Below are 18,010 nucleotides of genomic sequence, written 5' to 3'. Positions count from 1 at the left end.
AAGAGAATGGGAGCATTGTAATGTATTGCGCTTTTTTTTTTTTTTAAACGTCCATAAGTGGCACACGACACACGTCACGAAATAGTATACAAAGAAGGAGAACCGAAGAAAGTGAACGCAAAAAAGCCACAACAGCAGAACAGAAAGTGTCATCATATCAATCTGATGTCTAAAGTAGCAAGTCTTTGTATCGTCTTTCATTCCTGTTTTTGCTTTTTCATTTTTATTAGTCATTGTCAAGTGCAGCAGGGAGGAGAAGAGTGAACGAGGAAAGAATTGGTTTTGAGATCTACATAGTTACTTTTTTTTTTCTTTGTTTCATTTTTTAAGTTCTTGTCCTGAAAAAATATATCTAAAAAAAAAAAAAAAAAAAAGAGGCTCGCTGTCGACAAAGGTGGGTTGACGTCGCCCATCAAAAGAAATTGGACGTCCAACTAGGATCAAATGTTTTGACTAGACGAGCCTATTCAAAGCTCGGTATTCAATCTCGTCTGTTCTCATTCGTAAAGGGAGAAATATCAAGGAGGTCTAATCACCGATGAAAAGATAATAATCCCTGACCCATCATTCAGCTGTATTCTTTTTTTAGAACTCGGTTCCAATTTTCTGCTTTTTCGTCGGGATGGAGAAAAGAAAATCACGCAAGGTATATAAATAATCGTAAAAAAAAAAAAAAAATGCTAAAGCCTAAGCGAAGTAAAAAATTAACAATGGCGGCTGGGGAGTCAAAACTATAAACACATTAGGCAAAGTCTGAACAGTCTCGCGATAGAGACAGCCAAAATAATAACAAATGAAGACTTATTTCATACAAAAAGAAAGAGGAAATAGTCAGATTATGTTTCCGATTTCGACTACAAATTCAAAAAAAAAGAAAATAATTCTTTTAAAGCCGATATATCGTTTGCCCTAAAAAGAATTCGTTTTTTGTTGTTGTTGTTTCAAGGTATTGTAAGGGATGGTGCGCGTAGGACGGACGTTAGGTGCGCCCACTAGCTGCAAAGAGATTGCGTAAGATTCTCGAGGGTGTCATTATTGACGGAAGGAAGGAAGAGAGAAAACTGGAAATGAGAGAAAATAGAAAAAAAAACAAAAAAAAAACAATACCAAAACTAGCGGCTCCGCGACCGAGCAGCTACGTCGGACACAATACTGAAAAATTCAACAGAAGTAATAAAAGTTAAGATTCCGTAGAATTCCAAAAAAGGGAGAAGACTTGAGTTTTGTGTGAGATTTTATTTTTTTTACCTTTGAGAATGTAATCCGTTAATAACGTCGGCACGGTCGGGCTATCCTCAACAATGGCTCGGAGAACTGCAATAAAACCGACCCCCAGTTAGAAAAATCATAAAAATGAGCAACAAATTTGGTTAGAAGAATAAAAATAACAAAAGTTTGTCTCGCTCGCGACTTACTTTTGATGAGGACCTGGACTGTCGGATTACTCGGAGGTCCGTTGCCAGGGTGATAGGGAATGACTGTCGTGATGTACTGTAACAAAGCACAATAAAGAAAACAAAAAATAAATTCTTTTGACATTAAATCCATTTTACATTGGAAGAAGCCTCTCAAAAACCTATCCAGTCGGAATGATTAACGAGATTAAGATACGACCTTTTGACATTACCCTCCTGGATAGTCATAAATCAAGAGGACACTCTTCGGGAGTCCAAGGAGTGGTCGTAAAAAAAAAAAGAAGAAGAAGAAGAAGAAGAAGAAGAAAAAAAAAAAACGACCAACAAAAAATAACAAGAATGAGTCAGAACAAGGATGGGATGGGCTAACCTTGCAGTCGGTTTGGCTGCTGAACCCACTGCCTATTTTATTGCCGTTCTTGCCGGTCGGTGTCGTTGCATTTGTCGCCGGCTTTTTCTGGTTAGCTGTCATTTGGCGACGCTTATTCTGCACATTCAACAGCAACGAGATGAAAGTGTTTTTTAACTCCTTTTCATATTCCAACTCGTCACGAAGCGCCAGCTCGGCGATTAAAGTTTCTGAGTGATGTTGAACGCGCCATTCCAGCTCAGAGAGGAGCTCGTTCAATTGGCCAACGGACCACGTTTCCAACTCTGCAACAAACAAAAGTTATAAAATTTGATACAAGCATTTGGGAACAAAAGTGGACCACTGACTCTCTTGATGAATTGCATTGGACAGTCGGTAGGGCATGGAACATTCGGGCGTGTCGGGACTTTGATGCATATTTTCGCTCATTTCCGGCGACGACGGATCCTGAACACGAAACCGGATGAATATCAAAATGGAAATGAAAATTCTTTAAATAAAAGGGATAATAAAAGGAGAGATATTATTTACCTGCATAAGGTCGTCAATTTCCTTGATGACTTCTTCTGCTGACTGGAGCGGTTCAATGTCCAAATCAGGTGGATTTTGTGCCACGATGAGGGCGTGCAAGTCCAAATCGGATGCCACAGCTTCATCCTCGTCTGACAACGTGTCTACCTCTTGACTGTGCTTCTAAAAATACCGACAGCTCATTAGAATAAACTGAATAAACAAACGTATTCAAACAAGGGAACTCGTTTTCTTTTACCTGTCTATCGCATAGCTGTAGAGTGGGTAAATGTAACCGTCGGGTCATCGACTTTGACCAGTCAATTGGTAGGATGTTTCCATAATTGCCTGTCAGCGTCCACCACATCCTGAAAATAATCAAAAGAAACGGATGAGACCATCCCAAAAAAACAAGTTTTCTTTCCCTTTTTGTTTCCCCCGAGTTATGAATCAGACAACCTTGAATAGAGACTGGTTAGAACTTGACTTTCATGAAAGGTTTATGTTCAGTTTCAACATGATTTAGATATTAAACCAAAAAAGATATCGTCTCTCACCACTTGCCCATTTCTCAAATATGGACCATAAAAAAAAAAAAATGAAAAAATGAAAGAAAATAAGAATTGTTTTGAGCACGCGCCATGTCCTTGCTCTAGGAATTCTTATTGGGATCAATGGCGAACGCAGACACTACTGGCTACACGCTGTTCCTATGGCCTTGCAACGTCGAGTTATTGATCGCGAAGGCAAGGGGCTTTAAGGGTGTCGATGGAATCTACAGACCTGGCTTGATTGGACGTATCTTACAATACGAGACCAATCGTCATGGATAGGTAACGTTAACCCGTAACGGGGAATCCTATCCAATAGGTGGTCTTCTGTCTTTTATGGGCGGCGGTCTGTCAGACATAAGGCTGGTGTTGGTAGGGGGAATCGTCTCGAGCTAAACATGGTCACAAAACTTTCACACTCTGATTATGGAAAACTGGGCTCGTACACAACAGCCGTTCAGTCCTTATGAAGGAAGATTTATGAGCCATGTATAGTAAAAACATGGTTTGCGCAGTGGACCGCTCCCGACGCCTTGCTTCTTTCAGGTTTACAAATAAAAAAAATAAAAATAAACTTTGTGTCCACTGGGTAATCAATAACTCTCCTTATGGTTTCATGCCAAAGTGTAAAAACCGAAAGACAAAAAAAAAGTGCCTGCAAGATAAACATCTTGCAGGCGTCTTTTCTTGTAACGTCAATTTGAATAAGAGTCTCGTAACCTGAATGTCAAATGATTTACGTACTGTGACTCGTTGATGATGTCGTCTTGGTTACGGATTTGGACGGGGGCGAGGCTCTCGACATTTTGATCAAGATCCCGGAAACATTTGGTGATCTTGTCGTCGAACGTGTTGACTAGATCTTCCAGCGAAGTTGACAGAGAGCTACTCGTTTCGCCAAAGTGATCGGCCATGTTGTTAGTGCTGCTGCTCTCCATCTTCTTGACATTATCCAACGCTTTGTTCCTCGGCGGTGGACTGTTGTTGGTTGTGTTACCATTGTCATTTCCGTTGTTCAATTCGACCGCCTGCTGGAAATCACTGAACTCATTCCACTCTTCACTGTATGCCAGCGGCGCCTCGGCGCTCAATTCGGCCATCTTGGAAGGCGCCACAGTCACAACTGCCAAAGCCTCCTCATACAAGCCTGAACTCTGAAGAGACTAGTGCTTTTTTTCTTTTCGTTTTTTCCCTTCTCCCCATCGGCAGCGGCTACCCTTCTAGTAAAGAGGGTTAGTCTGGACACACCCCCTTTCTTTTCAGCCATCTAGGGGCCAACCATGTGACTGCGTCATATTTTAAAGCAGAATGCAAGTTCATTGAAAAAGTAATGGAAGAAACGAACCATTAATGAGGAAGTAAAAAAGAACAAGTCATCAAAGCCACGAAAAGACATTGTTCCTGTGAGAAATTACCTAAATGTAATCAGTAATTCATCGTGGTTGCGGTGTTTACACGTCGTTAAAACAAAAGACAGAATAGGGGAAAAAAATAGGAAAAAGAAATGTGGTGGAGAGGCCAGAAACGAACATGAGCTGCATACCACAAGCTATACAATTGCACAGCATTCAACGTGGACTTTCCGTCGTCATTTGTATGTAACGCATAATATTGATCATGGACTGCCTGCGGCGCACAACGATCCAAGCGTGATCAAGCTGAATAGAATTGGTATATTTTATACATTTTTGTCTTGAATAAAGCATTTTGATTGAACAATAGAAGAAGAATAAACCACATAACCATCAATCCCTCAAGACGGAAGCTACGGACGTTCAATGTTTTTCCATGTGGACGAGACTCTTGCAGTTCGTGCCCACTCAAAAACGCAAGATAACGCCCAACTTGTATGAAACGACATATGGTAACCTTATACGAATCTAAATCTGTCTCTTTGTTTCTTTTTGTTCCATGGATTATGAAGAAAAAAGAAATGGAACCGTCGGTCACGCTCTCATGAGTCCAAGACGGAGAGCAAACAAAAACGGAATTCAACATAGAGGGAATGAAATAGATAACTGCTCTCACAAGGTCGGATGACGTGAAGGTCTGAGACATAAGCTGGAAAATCAGTTGACAGCTTCTTTTATTGTGTGTTTGTTTACGAATGTGTTTTAAAGTTGCTGTAAAAGAACGAGACGGCCGTTTTTTTATGCATTTCTTTTTTTGAACTTTATACTCCGATGGTATATCAATGGGGTCAGGCATCATGATGTTTTCAGTAGAATGCGTCATACCTTCTATCACACTGAACGAACATTTTTGGAGACATCCCGTTGTGGTTTACCACCAATTCCTCTAGGCATGGGGCACAAGCAAATGTTAAAGCAAAATTTCTGTGAAAAAAAAAGAAACAAGTTTTTTGCGTACAATTTCTAAGAACATGCTAGTAGCCTTCAGATCTGCCCCGATATGGATCATACTGTACAGCAATATGATCTAAATCGTGACATCAGCTGATAGCTCTTATCTCTCTATTCAGTCTTAGTTGGATTTACCGGTACTGGTCAATATCATACCAACACTAGACGTTTCGAGTGGTAATTGCTTACAGACTCTTGGACTAGCAATCCCCTTACTGAGAAGATGTCATAACTAGTCATTAGAAGTGCCGCTATGAGGTGTCGCGTACATACAACCCTTATATATCGTGAATGTTCCGAAACACGGTTGGTAACGCTGTGATGCACTTTCCCGTGAAAAATCTTTTATTTTTTCTTCAAATAATTACTGAAATCAAATGTAACAAATGAACAACAAAGGAGTACAATCGTCATGCCCAGCGCAAACGTATCTGCTGAGATTACGGCATGAGCAGTTTATCTGGTATTAGGCTGCTACTTAAGCAGTAAAGTTGTATTTAAAATTGTAGACCCTGATGGTATATCACTGGAGTCAGGCGTGATTTTTCCTGTAGAATGCGTCATACCTTCTTTCAGACGAAAACAACCGTCTTCACAGACACCCCGCTGTTGTTTATCACAAATGTCTTTAAACCCGGGGCTCAAACACGACAACAACAAAAGGCAGAATGATCAAAGACTCTACGGAATCAGGTTCCATCACGCGATCCTTCAGGCTACATTGTGCATTCAACCGACCACAAGGTGCGTGAAGAGCATTACATTTTATGATTTTGTTTTCTTTTTTGAGTAAAGTAAATATAAAACCAAAACAACTCCTTATTTGGACCACTGGTGGCTTTCCTAGTGTTTACCGGACATGCCGGTTGCCGTTTCACTCTTTCCTGCTTTTTCTTGTTTTTGTCTAACTAAAAACAAAAGACTTGTCAACTACGGAAGCAGCCGATGTTATTTTGTTTTTGTTGTGGTGTTTGCTTCCTTCAGGTCCTGTGATTGTGGGTTAAAAAATGACGTAGTTGTACATTATTCACTGATTTCGTAACAGTACGTCTTGTTACATTTGCGAATGCGAGCTGAAGGCTTGTCTGAAGCCCGTTGATGCAATATGCGTCGATATAAGTAATTTTTCAACGTAAAAATAGGAGAATAAGCATGGAGGATGAAAATCTTCTGATTGAACGGAATAAAAACTCCAAGTTTAGAGTTACCGTAGAACCTGTAGGATTTCTGTTCATTGTCGCCTCCGTTATACAGGTAATAGTGAACCAGTTTGAAAGTATCTCTATTTCATTATATAATTGATAGTGGTTACCTTACATCTTGTAGGGTGTTGTGATCCAAAATTTGTATCTCGAAAAAACTTGTTACATAAATTTTCAACTTAACTCTTCTGAGTGTACTGCCCAGCATAATCATACCAGTGAAACTGGCTCAGAACATGCAACAGAGATCCAAAAATATGTCAGCAACCTAAACATATATGGGTCACTCATTGAAAACATCCCATCAGTAATTTTAGTACTATTTCTTGGCCCTTGGAGTGAAAAAAATGGAAGGAAACCACCCATGTTAGCTCCACTTGTAGGCCACCTGTGCTCTGTTTCGTTATACATATTGAACTATTATTTCACATCATGGCCAGCAGAGTACATATTATTTGCAAGTATCCCATGTGGCCTGTTTGGAGGTTCTGCAACACTATTAATGGCTTTAAACAGGTATTCATCTTATTTAATGAAATCCACAGTATCAGGTTTTCATTATTTGATTTATCTTAATTTTACAGTTACATGGCAGACATCACCAACACTCAATCTAGGACATCACGCCTTTCAATAATGTACGGCTCAATGACGATATCATACCCAATCGCTAGCTTTGTCAGTATTTATATTTACACTTATGGCGGCTATTTTGCCATATGGGGAACATCTTTGGGATTGGGTACCATCGCACTTCTCTACATTATTTTTTGGATCAAAGATTCACGAGGTCTTGAATCAGAAGATGAACAAGTAGAAAGTTCATACTCGCCTAGTGTTAATTTCGGCCAGGATGATGAAGAGCTTGTTGCCTTACGTACTGCCCGATGCCGTTGCGGTTCGGTAGCTCTCAACCTGTGGGAATGCTTCACTGTTACATTTCAACCACGTAACGGTTACAAGCGAGCCTGCCTATCAATTCTTTTGGCGTCAATGTGTGTCTACGTTTCCCAGAGTAAGTCTATTTTCACGTTTTCATGTCATGGTATTTAAATATCTTCCTATCTTGTGCAGTACCGGGATCCGTTACGTACCTCTACACGAGAAAATTATTTGATTGGGACCAACCTGAGTTTGCCTTGTTTTCAACCATTTCCAGCTTGACAGCTGTTCTTGGTAAGTTGTACTTTAACATAGTATTGTGTTTATCGAATGAGGGATTTTTATGTTTCCATTTTATACAGGCAGCTTTTTTCTCCTGCCTTTATTGAGTTCTTACTTTGAGATTCGTGACTGCCTAATCGGTATTTTCGCCATTTTGGGGTACATTGCAGGCTCTCTAACGATTGCCTTTGCCGTGTCTCCATTAATGATTTATTTGGGTAATATTTTAAAAGTTTCTTCCTCTATTACGAGCAATAACACTCATTTTTTCCACAGCCTCTATCGGTAACGTGTTGACTGCCAGCATTGGAGTGGTGATTCGTTCAATGCTCTCTAAACTCGTGCTTAGTGATGAATTGAGCCACGTCTATTCCGTGTTGGCCTCCTTCGAGTCCCTGGTGCCTTTGATTTCAACTTCTACGTACAATTTGATCTATAAGGCTACCATCGACTCCTTCCCGGGTTGTGTCTTTGTTGTTTTTAGCAGCCTCCTCTTCGTGTTGTTGATACTTCTCTCGTAAGTAACGGTTACAATTACTACAGAATTTTTCATTCGAGTCTAAATTGTCTTGATAATGATTGAATTAGGGTGGTTTTACTACTCCAGTGGAAGGAAAAAAACACTCCGGTACTTTGCAATTCAGAAGATCCGATTATAATCGAAGCGCGCGAAGTCTAAAACCATCAAGTAAAAAAAGTTGTCTAATCCCCAGTTATATTTTTTGAAACATTAATTACTTTCATCGTCCCGGTGATATCTTGTTCTTTGCTAGATCCTTATGGATTTATACCCCATTGCATAATAGGAAAATTTTTAGTTCAAATTTAAAAGTTCCTCAAGTTCAGAAACTGTGAAACCCAGCATTTAACAACTAGTTGAAACTCTCATATTAATTTTTTAGCAACAAACTACTTCCAGTGTGGATTTGTTTCATTGATTCATGAAATGCAATTTTGAAATCAGCCTCGAGTACCAAAATGTATGGCAAATCAATTACAAATTTGAATCCTCTGTTGAAAATTGCGTGATAGCTCACGGAGCACGTTGGAAGAGCAGTACAGATTGAAGGCCGTCTATGGATTATCGATAAATTGATCCATTGGATCTCACGGGGTAGGAAGCCTTGGGCTAGACACCAAATCGTTACAACGCTGACCGACGATGGAATACCCTTGCATAACATAATGATGTTGTGGCTATGACAAAGGAAGATGAATTAGTTATCAGGAGGACACAATGACAAAATCAATTTTTTAGAAGTAGCTGCACTTGATTTGATTTTGTTCTTGCAGAAATAGTACATCGAACCATGGTAACGGAGGTTTGTTATGGTTTTATCTGGAAAACCCACAGCCTGCATGACCCGGCAGAATTTAAAGCAAGGATAATTTTCCCGGTTTCCAGTCCGCCTTTAGTATAAAGGAATGATCGCGTTAACCAACAGTTCTCCCCATTACCGTAGAAAGAGTCGCGCAAGGATATGGCTATCTTCACGGAAGACAATGAAGCGGACTTAAGAAAAGATGAGCAAACGAAACCCTCCAACTTAAACAACCGCAACAAGTTTCACATTACCGTAGAGCCTTTAGGGTTTATTTACCTCACTGCGAATATTATACAGGTAAGTTTTAAATTACTACCGTGACCAATTCACATTGTATATCCATTTTTTGTGGCAAACCAGGTAATTGTCACGCCCAACTTGTACCTGCAGAAAGTATGTGCGGTAAATTTCAAAATTAACGCTAGCCTGTGCGATCCTCGTAGTAGAATTAGCCGCAACAATACAGAACTAGCTGATCGAGTTCAGAGCTATGTCAGTACTCTAAATATCTATGGCTCGCTCATCGATAACATACCTTCGATTTTCCTGATGCTTTTTCTATTGCCGTGGAGTGATAATCACGGCAGGAAGCCGTTGATGGTGGTATGCAAATTAAATTCTAAACAAATTCAAGTATAAGGAACCATAATGATTGTTTTGGAATATTACTTTTAAAGGCTCCTGTGGTTGGACATATATTGTGTACTTTGTTAGATATCACAAACTTCTACTGTGAATCGTTGCCGGCGGAATATCTCTTAATATCTACCGTCCCCGTGGGTCTTACCGGTGGAAGAGGTATCTTCTTTATGGCTATATACAGGTACAAATTGCCCGATTTCATTCCAACCAAACCAAACAAAACGAATAAAATATACTACGAAAAAATATTGACTATACTTGGTGGAACAGGTACATCGTTGACATAACGACCACAGAGGCGAGAACTTGGCGGTTTTCACTTCTCGGTGGTATCGTTGCTATATCTGTACCGATTGGCAATTTGATAAGCGGATACATCTATGCGAGCGGCGGCAATATAGCGATATGGGGAACAGCGCTCGTTCTCTACAGTCTCGCATTTCTTTACATCCTGTTTGGTTTTACTGATTCACATGGACAGAAATCATTTAGTGGAACAAGTGACGAAACCGTGCTTGAAAAAGCATTGTATGTAAAACCAATTAAAACCAAGAGGATGGAGCTTGCCAAAGAGGGTTGCATGGATGTATTCCAAAATTTATTTCGTTGCTTTGCGGAGACATTTAAGCGCCGTGAAGGATATAAAAGAGCATGTATATCGATTTTGATAGCTCTAATGTGCCTGCTTCTTTTTTCACAAGGTGTGTTCTCGTTATGATTTATAGTATTCAATTGAAGAATGAAAGATGTATTGTCTTTTCAGGAAACCAATCCGTCGGCTACTTCTATACAAGGAAAAAATTCGGTTGGGATGCGCCGGACTGGGCCTTCTTTGTCACTTTGGTCAGTGCTTCTTCATCATTTGGTATAAGATTATTTTTTCTACGTAAAAGGCATGAAAAAGCCTTTTTTTTAAAATCAAATATTCATTTGTATAACAGGAATTTTAATCATTCTACCCGTCTTGAGTGGATACTTTAAAGTGAGCGATGGGATAATGGGGATTCTTTCCCTGCTAGCGAACATAGGAGCCTATCTTACAATCGCATTTGCTGTGTCTCCGTTAATGGTCTATCTATGTAAGTCATTTAGTATAACATGAAATTATTTATGTTTCTTTTTTGGTTTGGCGATTCAGCATCGATCGGTAGCACATTTGGACCCATCGCTACTATCGTAATACGCTCCATCTTTTCCAAAACACTGACCAGTGATGACTTGAGTACGCTGATTTGTATTGCAGTACTTCAAAAAGAAAAGAAAAAACTCAATGCTTGTTTAATTCTCCAGGTTATGCATATTCTGTACTTGCTTCAATTGAATCTTTAGTGCCATTAATAACTGCTCCTTCGATGAACTTGATCTACCAAGCAACCCTTAGTTTCTTTCCAGGATGCGTTTATTTGGTGAGAGCTTGCACGATTTTTATCGTACTGATCTTATTTGGGTAATTATAATTACGTTAATCTTAGCTGTATATGAGATACTCGTTTCTTTCTTCTCTCTCTTTTAAATAGTTTACCGTATTTTCATCTAATGTTTGCATGTAATGCGCAGGATACTACTTCTGTTGAAATGGAAAGATTCACAGTTAAACCAAGTCCAACCTTTTCTCGAATGCAGTGAGACACCAACCCCGTTGAAAAGGTCGGCTACTACGGAACACTGACTCAAACAGTCTTTATCCAATCAGCAATCACTATTACTCTTGTTTAAAAAATGCAATCTGCCTTAAGTAATAATAAAAAAATGTGTATGGAAAACGGATATCTTCAATGAGGTTTTAAAATTCAGGAGAAAAACTATAAATTTTATTTTGCATTCTTATATTATACAATTCTGTTTAGACCGCGATGGCAACAAGATCAGCAGCACTAGCATGGTTGTACTTGCACTCCCTTCGGAGGTTTCTCTGCGAGATCTACTGTTTTTTTCCCCCGTTAATTTACGTCTCCCTATAACGCTGAATCATTTTCGGCACTATATTTCCTTTATAACGTGCATTTATAACATTTGCAAATCTATTTTTCAAAATTTTTAAGAAATTAAAACTTCCACGAAAGCTGCATCACGGAGTTTATCACCCGTGTTTCGGAACCCAATTCACGGTATATAAGAGTTGTATCTGTATGTGACACATTTTAGTAATAGGGGCACTTCTAATAATTGGGTATGGTACCCTCCCAATGATGGGATTGCTAGTCTAAGAGTCTGATGTAAGCAATTACTACTCAAAACGTCTGGTTGGTATAGGATTGGCCTACCAGTAAATCCAACCAAGACTGAATAGAGGTAAGAGCTATCAGCTGATGTCACGATGTGGATCATATAGCTGTACAATATGATCCACGTCGGGGCAGGTCTGGAGGACAATATAGCATGTTATTAGAAAGTTGTCCAACCATTTTTTTTTATTAAATTTTTTTACAGGTGGTTTTGACTTTTGAGTATCACAAGAAACTGTGATATATTGATATATAGATGATATAAATATAATGATATAATTATTATGTTTTTATGTTTTTGTTTTTTATGCTGAGCAGCTGAGATTCCTGAGAATGGGATTATTAAATTTAAATATTAATATTAAAGACGAACACACAAAACGCGGTTTGTCAAGAAAACTGAAACCGATAACTTGCAACTTTGTAAAACAAAATGTAAACATACGTCCGATCTATACCGCATCCGATCTGGAAGTATTGTGTAATTCTCCTTGAAGTCACTTTCTTTTTTAATGCAACGGATTTCGAAATCGTGTACTCGATTAGAACGGTATGTACGTAAAATAGCCAACCGAGGTGGTTTGTGACACATGACGCAATATGTCTTGTCTATCAGATGTTACAAGTATTCATGGTGATCAAATCGTAGACATTTATGATGTGCCTATGGGTAAGTAATTAAAGAATTATTAATGTTTTGGTCACTACAGAATTTGAGTAAATACTTATGTCTTAAATTTTGGCAGAAGACATCATTCGACCCTTTCCTCCTGATCTTAACAACAGCAAAGTTGACAGTCTGGTTGAAACACTTAAGGTATTGAATAAAGATTTTGATTCTGTTGAGCATTGGGTGTCCAGAACCTTTACAATTTCAATTTTTACTAATATTTTCTTTCCATTTAAATTCTTCAAGGATGCCACAAGAAAAAATGAAGTTCCCCCAATTGATATCCTTTGGATAAAAGGCAGCAACGGAGGGAATTATTATTACTCATTTGGAGGTTGTCACCGTTATGCTGCCCACAAGAAACTTGGAATGAAAACAATTCGAGCAAAGCTTATAACCTCCAACATTAATGACCTTAAAGTTTACTTAGGTAGTTCTACACCAAACTTAAAGTAAATGTTGAAACACCCTAGGATAAATCCCTGATCATGGGTCACTTTCAGTCTTTAACAGAGAGTTCTAGGGAATCTGGTAACATGTAAGAATGCCATCAGAACTCAAACCTAATAGTAATAGAGAGCAATAAGAGTAATAGATATATATTAATATAATGCTAGAAGAAAGGAGATATCTTTTGATATTTTCTGTAGTTTTTGCTTTTTCAAACGACGCGACTGTAGCAAAGCGAGTGTTGGTTTTCTTTATATTTAAATAAAGTAGCGTGTTTTGTTTTTTTGTATTGAAGACATTCAACATTTATCTAATTTAATAAATACATTGATAGTCGATGACGATGAGGTATGTGGCAATTTATACGGAAATTTTTTGTGACATTTTTCGTCCCCTCATCCAGGCTCTACGCTCTAAGCATGTAATCAGTCCCTAAACCCTGTAACCCTCTGTGGGAAAACAGATTATGGGCATTCCTTATAATTTGGTTTACCATTTATTAAATTTTTCGTTTCTTTGCTCGTAGCTCCATGTTTAATTAAACTGCAGAAAGCTTTAGAGTTTATTAAAAACTTAAATCTCTGGACCAGCTCGGGACGGTACTGATGGATAGCATTTCTCAGGATGACATTATCTCCACAAGCGGCGCAAAAAACTGTTGTACAGTATCCTGCACGAAAATCCGAACACCAATTTAATTTTTTAAAGCCACCTATTGGCAGGGTAAAGGGTTTTTTGTTTTTTTTTCTTTAAGAGGGAGGGTAGTCGGGGTGATGGACACATAGGGCAGGGTTGGGTAAGTCTAGACATTTTTTTTATGCCTTAAGGTATTACGCTTTAATGAAAGTAACAGGTCGGGACATTTTTGCAACCCCCAGGGTGGTGTATTTTTTTTAAACGACAGTAACCTTTACCCTTTTTTCAATTTTTCCCAACAGAATTCCATAAATATGGAGTAAGATCCTTAGGTCGCGAGCTGGGTCTGCCCGCAGAATTACTGGAACGTCACCCGTTTCCTGATCCGGGTTGTCAATTCGAATCCTTAACGCCGAAGAACCGTTCATGGAAGCTGATTTCGGTAAAACGCAAGCAGTATTAGATGGTGGGAACTTTGTTGGAATCGGCTATCTCGAATGAAGCCAGTTCCCGGACAAGAGCGGAGCTAGTAAAGTCGAAATCCAACAGCCAATTGCAGGGCTGGTCACCAATTGTCGGGCCTCTAGAACCAAAAACTAACTTCTCATAATTTAGAAATTTCGGTTCTCGTTCGTTCGAATACGGCCATTACGTATGAATGCGATGTAACCGTTCAGTGATGTGATTTGAAAGTTACGAAAAATGGGAAACGGTGTTTTATAGAAGATGTTGTACTGGAAGAGACCAAGAAAATGGTCAGCAAACAAAACAGCACAGTGACTTTGAATCAGAGTTGTTTGAACACTTATCAGAGAAGAGAACGAATTCCCATTTGCATGCGCCCAACATTTAAGATCTCTTCAAGAGCCACCACCGAAAAGATCAGCATTTTCCAAGCCGGAAACGAGTATTTTGGGATTCAGTTGTAAAGTTTGCCACATCAATTCGAGACACACAGTGAATTAAGAAAACATCTTCAGACTTGATCATCATGACACCAAACACAAGGAAATGCAAACCAAGACAGAAATTCATGAAAAAAATGTCATAAATATACTTTAACTAATCATCCCTAAAGCCATACATTTTTAATTTCTAGATAAACACAAAATAACTAGCTCACAGGCATCAATCTTCCACCGATGTAAGATCAGACAAATCTTTGATTGGCCAAATCGAGATCTCTACAGAAAGTATACTATTAAAATGTATTTATAATTTCTTTCAAAATTGTGCTTCGCTTAGATAGAGAGCTAAGTCTAGTCTTTCTTACGGGATGGATCTACAGACCTGATATGAACCCGTACCATGCTAAAAAGAACACGAATTAAAGATGGTATTTATAACCCAGAACGGGTAAGAAATTACAGAATAAATTATTAGTTTAGGTTAATTAACTGCTTTTTTCATGAATGGTTGCACAGAAAAACTTACGAGGTCAACGGAAAGTACAAAACATTCTTCTAATTAGAAACAGACAAGATCCTCCTTTATAACAAGTCCAGATAACTCAGTTCTGTTGCAACAAAGTGCTATTGAAGTGTCTTCTATGTCCGAGAGCCATAAAGGGTGGCTGTTATTCCGACCGAATCGGCCACTCGACAAAAGATCCTCGTCAGAATTTTTGTGCAGCAGATCAGATGCAGTCAGAACACAACCTAAAATTCAAAATACCAGTGCGTCACAGACAACCTAGAAGGCTGGCGCCTACCATTTAGTACAATTGGTCTTACAGAGGAGTTATGTACCCTATCGACCCAACTGAAAGTACGACTTTGTCCTCACTGCCAGATGGAACCAGGATCCTTGGAGGTAAATAATTTTAAATGGATCTAGTATCTTAACATTACATTTAATTAATTTTCATTTCTTTTATCTTAGCGCCTCTTTGACAAATTCGTCATTGACACCCATCCAACTGCAACGAGTTTCCTTCACATCATCTAATATGTCTCTTACGCCCGCTAAGACAATGCTTAGAAACCAAATGTGAAAAATGCAGCTATCAAAAAAAAACTAGTGTTCAAAAAGTTTCAAACTGGAACTACAGCGCATGTAAATACAAAGTAATCTCAATTAAATTTCTTTCTCAATTTATTTTCATATTTTGGTTATTTCAACAATTTAATATAACACAAATCTACTTAGTCTAATAACAATCAAAATAGGATATTATAGGTTACTAATACACAAGCAATGCAATCGGACTTAGAAATTTCAAACCGTTGACAGCATTCAAGGGGGTTTTAGCTCAAGTTCACCCAATGTCCACCAGGCAGCGCTGATCATAGGTACCACTGGCTTCAGCCGAGATAGCCGATTCAACCATCAGTTCCCCCACCATACTAATACACCATGACGCAAGTGCTGATTCGTTTGATGGTCGATTATGCCAACATGGCAACCAAGGAACATGCCTGGCTCAATCGGATTGAAATCGCGATGTCGGAAGAAGAGCGTCTTCTTCTGGAAGAACTGTCCAGTCACAACCAGTGATTGATGATACTTGTTGGTTAAACCCCGAAGAATACCAATAGATGGGTAAGTGAAGGGTTATAAAAGTATAAAACTGTAATTCCTCGTGGCATTTTCTTTCACGCACGCGCGACAGTTCGTGAGCAGACGAACGAGAAAGAGCCTCTAGCTGCATCCAGGCAGAAACTAGTAGAACCTGAAACATTGTTTTGACAAATACTGTCCTATTTCGGTTGCAGGTTGAACTGAACCAGCCTGCATTCCTACTATCAATGTTGTCAATATTTTAAGCCTGACTAGCACAGAAGCGCCATCTAGTTTTTACGACATCGTGCGTTGTTTTTATTTAAGCCCGACATAGCTTTAGGGGCTCTCACCCCCTACCCCCTACGTTCAGTAATTAAGTCCGACTTTTTGTACAAAAAGTTGCCCTTATGTTTTCGTTTATTAAAAAATTGGTGGTTTTACAAGAAAACCAATAGCATAATCGAAATCAGCGTTCAATTTTAATAATACTATGTGATTTTAGTAGAATTTCAAGAAATGTCGTTTTTTGCAGATTTTGACGAAAGTGGTAAGGCTATACCCTTCCCACTTTTTCATTTTTGGCCAAATTTAAAATTTTGCTTAAAATACATCATTTCGATTCAGAATTGAATGGCAATCACGGAATTGAAGTTTATTTTTCCGATGGTCTTCTAGTTTTGGAAATATACTCTAAAAACCAAGTTGGTACGCTAACAGCACTTAATTTACGTTTATTTAAAAAGTGGCTGGTTCAACAAGAAATCTATTAACTTAATCAAATCAGCGTTCAACTTTGATTAAACTGTGTGAATTTTGTTTATCCAAGGCTATCGGGAACTTCGCGAACACCGGGAACCGTTGAGTTATTAACACGCTGGCGCTCATCAACACCGGAGCGTACTAGCGATTTGTCCAGCGGCAAGCCATCTATGGAGCTACTTCATGCTTATATTAACTTTTAGAGACATCTAGGGGACAAATCATTGACTGATTCTAAAGGTCATGGTACTGACAGCTGATTCATTTAGCATGGCGTCGTCGACGAGAATGGTAGATATAAATCATATAATCGATGTTGTTCTCATTGAAATTTCTCTTTTGATTTCCTGCAATTTCAGGTTTGTTGTTAAATAGATTTTTCCTGTTTTTGCTAAATGCCTTTATAAAGTGAAACAAATCTGTACAAACTTTTTAGAGACATTATGGGCAAAATTGAATTTGAAAGAAGTTTTCTATCACGCTTTGAAAATTATTTAAAGGAGAACCTTGACTCGATTCTCGTTTAGCACAAGCATGTATTTCATATTTGTAAGGGAAATGCAGCAACTTTTGCTTGCCAGCTTTGCAAAACATTTTCTTTAAAAGAAGTTGCCCATTACTTTTAATATTTTAAACTCTAATTGCCATGATTCTTTTAGGTCTTTGTAGGGGCTTATTCACTATTTATTGTTAACTGTATAAGTTTTGTAACTAAACTTGCAGGCTTTGTCCATTTACAGGATGTAAATAATATGCTGTCCTCGCCCATTAGATCCATCCATGACAAAAGGAATGTCAAATAAATTTCATGTGGAAGGTGGAACGAAGAAATTGTTTCAATGTAAATAAAATATATCCAATATAATCTTTGTGTTTGGTGAATCATTATCATCCAATGCCACACAAGGAAGTTAAAGCTGAAATTGGTTAATTGCCTTCAGTGTTACACAGTGAAAAGATCTTGTGCTGATGTGTTGTAATTGTGTTTCATGTATGGTAAAGTAAAAGAGAAATTCATTGTAAAGATTCTTAACCGTCCTTTTTTAAAATACCAGTTAAAAATTCAATAAGGTAGTTTGATAGTGAAAAAAAAGTGAAAAGTTAATCCTTGATAGCTGAATTTTGTTTAAGTGAAACAGGTTAGTAGAACCACAGACTACAAAGTAGTTTTGAGAATCTCTAGTAAGTTTGTGCCCAGTAAGTTTTGTTACTCATGAGTATGACAA

The 18,010-nt window shown here is 38.4% G+C and overlaps 4 protein-coding genes and 1 long non-coding RNA gene across 9 annotated transcripts; 4 read left to right on the top strand and 1 right to left on the bottom strand.

The window, feature by feature from the left end:
* Nucleotides 1–4: 4 nt before the first annotated feature.
* LOC116924265 (fasciculation and elongation protein zeta-2) lies at nucleotides 5–4,081 on the bottom strand. The gene is made up of 8 exons (XM_032930789.2): nucleotides 3,591–4,081; nucleotides 2,555–2,663; nucleotides 2,317–2,478; nucleotides 2,133–2,232; nucleotides 1,786–2,069; nucleotides 1,416–1,491; nucleotides 1,249–1,314; nucleotides 5–1,152 (listed from the first exon to the last, which is right to left on the bottom strand). Exons 1-8 carry the CDS (start codon nucleotides 3,944–3,946, stop codon nucleotides 1,136–1,138), a joined length of 1,170 nt encoding a protein of 389 aa, XP_032786680.1. The 5' UTR covers nucleotides 3,947–4,081; the 3' UTR covers nucleotides 5–1,135.
* Nucleotides 4,082–6,053: 1,972 nt separating this feature from the next.
* LOC116924171 (solute carrier family 46 member 3) lies at nucleotides 6,054–8,887 on the top strand. Of its 3 annotated transcripts, none has more exons than XM_032930685.2 (8): nucleotides 6,054–6,463; nucleotides 6,536–6,927; nucleotides 6,996–7,426; nucleotides 7,486–7,587; nucleotides 7,656–7,793; nucleotides 7,852–8,092; nucleotides 8,164–8,263; nucleotides 8,869–8,887. In XM_032930685.2, the coding sequence occupies exons 1-7, from the start codon at nucleotides 6,362–6,364 to the stop codon at nucleotides 8,252–8,254; spliced, it is 1,497 nt and encodes a 498-aa protein (XP_032786576.2). In that variant the 5' UTR covers nucleotides 6,054–6,361; the 3' UTR covers nucleotides 8,255–8,263; nucleotides 8,869–8,887. The 3 variants fall into 3 exon arrangements, with proteins under 3 accessions (XP_032786576.2, XP_045032571.1, XP_032786575.2); XM_045176636.1 differs by lacking the exon at nucleotides 8,869–8,887 and adding an exon at nucleotides 8,349–8,587; XM_032930684.2 differs by lacking the exon at nucleotides 8,869–8,887 and having other exon boundaries at nucleotides 6,057–6,463; nucleotides 8,164–8,587.
* A 93-nt stretch (nucleotides 8,888–8,980) lies between these two features.
* On the top strand, nucleotides 8,981–12,052 carry LOC116924119 (proton-coupled folate transporter). Of its 2 annotated transcripts, XM_045176627.1 has the most exons (11): nucleotides 8,981–9,197; nucleotides 9,261–9,503; nucleotides 9,578–9,723; nucleotides 9,813–10,243; nucleotides 10,306–10,407; nucleotides 10,484–10,621; nucleotides 10,681–10,764; nucleotides 10,833–10,989; nucleotides 11,100–11,322; nucleotides 11,390–11,834; nucleotides 11,973–12,052. In XM_045176627.1, the coding sequence occupies exons 1-9, from the start codon at nucleotides 9,057–9,059 to the stop codon at nucleotides 11,209–11,211; spliced, it is 1,554 nt and encodes a 517-aa protein (XP_045032562.1). In that variant the 5' UTR covers nucleotides 8,981–9,056; the 3' UTR covers nucleotides 11,212–11,322; nucleotides 11,390–11,834; nucleotides 11,973–12,052. The 2 variants fall into 2 exon arrangements, with proteins under 2 accessions (XP_045032562.1, XP_032786573.2); XM_032930682.2 differs by lacking the exons at nucleotides 11,390–11,834; nucleotides 11,973–12,052 and having other exon boundaries at nucleotides 10,833–10,948; nucleotides 11,100–11,309.
* Nucleotides 12,053–12,190: 138 nt separating this feature from the next.
* Nucleotides 12,191–13,228, top strand: LOC116924610 (sulfiredoxin-1). The gene is made up of 3 exons (XM_032931129.2): nucleotides 12,191–12,437; nucleotides 12,514–12,584; nucleotides 12,684–13,228. Exons 1-3 carry the CDS (start codon nucleotides 12,368–12,370, stop codon nucleotides 12,891–12,893), a joined length of 351 nt encoding a protein of 116 aa, XP_032787020.1. The 5' UTR covers nucleotides 12,191–12,367; the 3' UTR covers nucleotides 12,894–13,228.
* A 3,836-nt stretch (nucleotides 13,229–17,064) lies between these two features.
* Nucleotides 17,065–17,808, top strand: LOC123474471. 2 transcript variants are annotated; one of them, XR_006649330.1, is made up of 2 exons: nucleotides 17,065–17,143; nucleotides 17,508–17,808. It is a non-coding gene; the product is annotated as an uncharacterized LOC123474471 (long non-coding RNA). The 2 variants fall into 2 exon arrangements; XR_006649329.1 differs by having other exon boundaries at nucleotides 17,089–17,143; nucleotides 17,221–17,808.
* Nucleotides 17,809–18,010: the final 202 nt, after the last annotated feature.

Source organism: Daphnia magna, linkage group LG1 (genome assembly GCF_020631705.1).
Source record: "Daphnia magna isolate NIES linkage group LG1, ASM2063170v1.1, whole genome shotgun sequence".
In the NCBI taxonomy this organism is placed as follows: Eukaryota; Metazoa; Arthropoda; class Branchiopoda; order Diplostraca; family Daphniidae; genus Daphnia; species Daphnia magna.
Note: the sequence above shows the minus strand (reverse complement) of the source record. Positions and strands in the feature narration are given on the sequence as shown.

Excerpts from the sequence above, each read along its gene's own strand:
- LOC116924171 (XM_032930685.2), top strand. The coding sequence starts at position 6,362 with ATGGAGGATGAAAATCTTCTGATTGAACGGAATAAAAACTCCAAGTTT. Across the intron at positions 6,928-6,995 it reads CTATTAATGGCTTTAAACAG|TTACATGGCAGACATCACCA; the intron begins GTATTCATCTTA and ends TTAATTTTACAG. Across the intron at positions 7,588-7,655 it reads CAGCTTGACAGCTGTTCTTG|GCAGCTTTTTTCTCCTGCCT; the intron begins GTAAGTTGTACT and ends CATTTTATACAG.
- LOC116924265 (XM_032930789.2), bottom strand. The coding sequence starts at position 3,946 with ATGGCCGAATTGAGCGCCGAGGCGCCGCTGGCATACAGTGAAGAGTGG. Across the intron at positions 1,492-1,785 it reads GCAGCCAAACCGACTGCAAG|TACATCACGACAGTCATTCC; the intron begins GTTAGCCCATCC and ends GCTTTGTTACAG. Across the intron at positions 1,315-1,415 it reads AGTCCAGGTCCTCATCAAAA|TTCTCCGAGCCATTGTTGAG; the intron begins GTAAGTCGCGAG and ends GTTTTATTGCAG.
- LOC116924119 (XM_045176627.1), top strand. The coding sequence starts at position 9,057 with ATGGCTATCTTCACGGAAGACAATGAAGCGGACTTAAGAAAAGATGAG. Across the intron at positions 9,504-9,577 it reads GCAGGAAGCCGTTGATGGTG|GCTCCTGTGGTTGGACATAT; the intron begins GTATGCAAATTA and ends TTACTTTTAAAG. Across the intron at positions 10,244-10,305 it reads CCTGCTTCTTTTTTCACAAG|GAAACCAATCCGTCGGCTAC; the intron begins GTGTGTTCTCGT and ends TTGTCTTTTCAG.
- LOC116924610 (XM_032931129.2), top strand. The coding sequence starts at position 12,368 with ATGTCTTGTCTATCAGATGTTACAAGTATTCATGGTGATCAAATCGTA. Across the intron at positions 12,438-12,513 it reads CATTTATGATGTGCCTATGG|AAGACATCATTCGACCCTTT; the intron begins GTAAGTAATTAA and ends AAATTTTGGCAG. Across the intron at positions 12,585-12,683 it reads GTCTGGTTGAAACACTTAAG|GATGCCACAAGAAAAAATGA; the intron begins GTATTGAATAAA and ends AAATTCTTCAAG.